This window comes from Boleophthalmus pectinirostris, unplaced genomic scaffold (genome assembly GCF_026225935.1).
Source record: "Boleophthalmus pectinirostris isolate CB_2022bp ecotype Guang Dong unplaced genomic scaffold, ASM2622593v1 HiC_scaffold_1, whole genome shotgun sequence".
Classification (NCBI taxonomy): Eukaryota; Metazoa; Chordata; class Actinopteri; order Gobiiformes; family Gobiidae; genus Boleophthalmus; species Boleophthalmus pectinirostris.
Genome location: NW_026570970.1, coordinates 37,589,672 through 37,591,133, shown reverse-complemented (window position 1 = coordinate 37,591,133; position 1,462 = coordinate 37,589,672). Strand labels below are relative to the sequence as shown.

The 1,462-nt window shown below is 43.9% G+C and overlaps 1 protein-coding gene across 1 annotated transcript; it reads right to left on the bottom strand.

Annotated features, from left to right (window-relative positions):
• Nucleotides 1–323: 323 nt before the first annotated feature.
• lrrc3 (leucine rich repeat containing 3) lies at nucleotides 324–1,100 on the bottom strand. The gene has a single exon (XM_020928837.2). The coding sequence runs from the start codon at nucleotides 1,098–1,100 to the stop codon at nucleotides 324–326; it is 777 nt and encodes a 258-aa protein (XP_020784496.2).
• Nucleotides 1,101–1,462: the final 362 nt, after the last annotated feature.

Here is a 1,462-nt window from a genome sequence, read left to right as displayed (position 1 = left end):
ACTATATACATTTATAAATGTATACAGTGAACAAAAGTTTTCTGTCATAAACATGTGTAAAGCTCAGCAGACACACCCTCAGGAAGCCCTTTGTTGTTTTACCTGTCCTCAAGTGTACAAAGTTGATGAGCTCATATTTGTGAAACAAATGTCACTCAGCTTTAATATAAATTTGTATTTCTTTATATCTATTTGTATTTATTTATATAATAGTTTAGTAAGCTGACTCTATTTATTTGATCAACTGTGCTCTTTATCTTATGCACTGACGTCATTTTCATTAGAAAAATGCTCCTCAACACTTGTGACAGACATTGACTCTGTTATAACACTGTGCTGATGGTGTCACAGTCCTTACTGGTGTGAGAGGTCTGAGAGCTGCTGGGGAGAGACTTCAGGTACTCCAGGTGTCTGCGGGCATCCTCCTGATTGTGCCGCACATAGTAAATGACATAAGCGATCACCATGGTGAACCATCCAAACATGGTGACAAACATGGCTACGTCTGTAGTTTTGTGGTGGAAGTTGCAGAAGTTGATCCCTGAGTCCAGCACCTGGATGACTGGTTTTCCTGCATACTGGTCCTGCACTGCACTGTGGCACATCACGTCATTCACAGTGTCTGGGTCCAGTCTGAGCTCCCTCAGCACCTCCTGCAGAGTGCACTCACAGTGCAGAGGGTTATTGGACAGGCTGATCTTTGCATGCAGCTGTGCAAAGGCGTCTTTAGGGACGGCCTGGATGTGATTGTTGGATAGGTCCAATACATGAAGACGGTCAGAAATGCCTTGAAAAGCTCCTGGCTCCACAGTGTCTATGGCGTTGTTGGAGAGGTCCAACTCCTGGAGGTAATGCAGTTCTTTGAAGGCATGATTGGGGATGTGTGTGATCTGGTTGGAGGACAGCAGTAGCACCACCGTGTCTTTTGGAAGATCAGGCGGGATTTTGTCCAGGTTTCGAGACATACACTGAACCACTGTCAGTCCATTCCGTTCTATGCAGTGGCAGCTGACGGGACAGGCCATAGCTGGAACAGACATCCCAACCAACAAGCTCCACAGGAGAGACAGAAACTCCTTCAGTCCTCGTAAGTGCTGCATTCTTACCACTGTTCCCTGCCACTGTCAGAACATCATGACCACACTGGTCACTGATATGAGTCTGTCTTCTAGAGCATCAGTGAATGGGAGAAACTGTTCACATGATGAAGAACATCAAGTTATCCTCAAAATGTGCCCATAATTGTAATATCCAAGTTGGAAAGCAAGTATGAGGTTTAGTCTCCAACGCTGTACCATGCAGCACCGGGCTCACCACATTAAGCTTTGTTCTGAAAAAAAAAAAAAAAAACACAGAAAGAGTTAGCCCTGAGAATATTTCACTTAACCACCACCATTTATGTAACACTGAGGATAAAAAATAAACTAATGTAGGTCTACTGTTTTTGCACATCATCCAGATT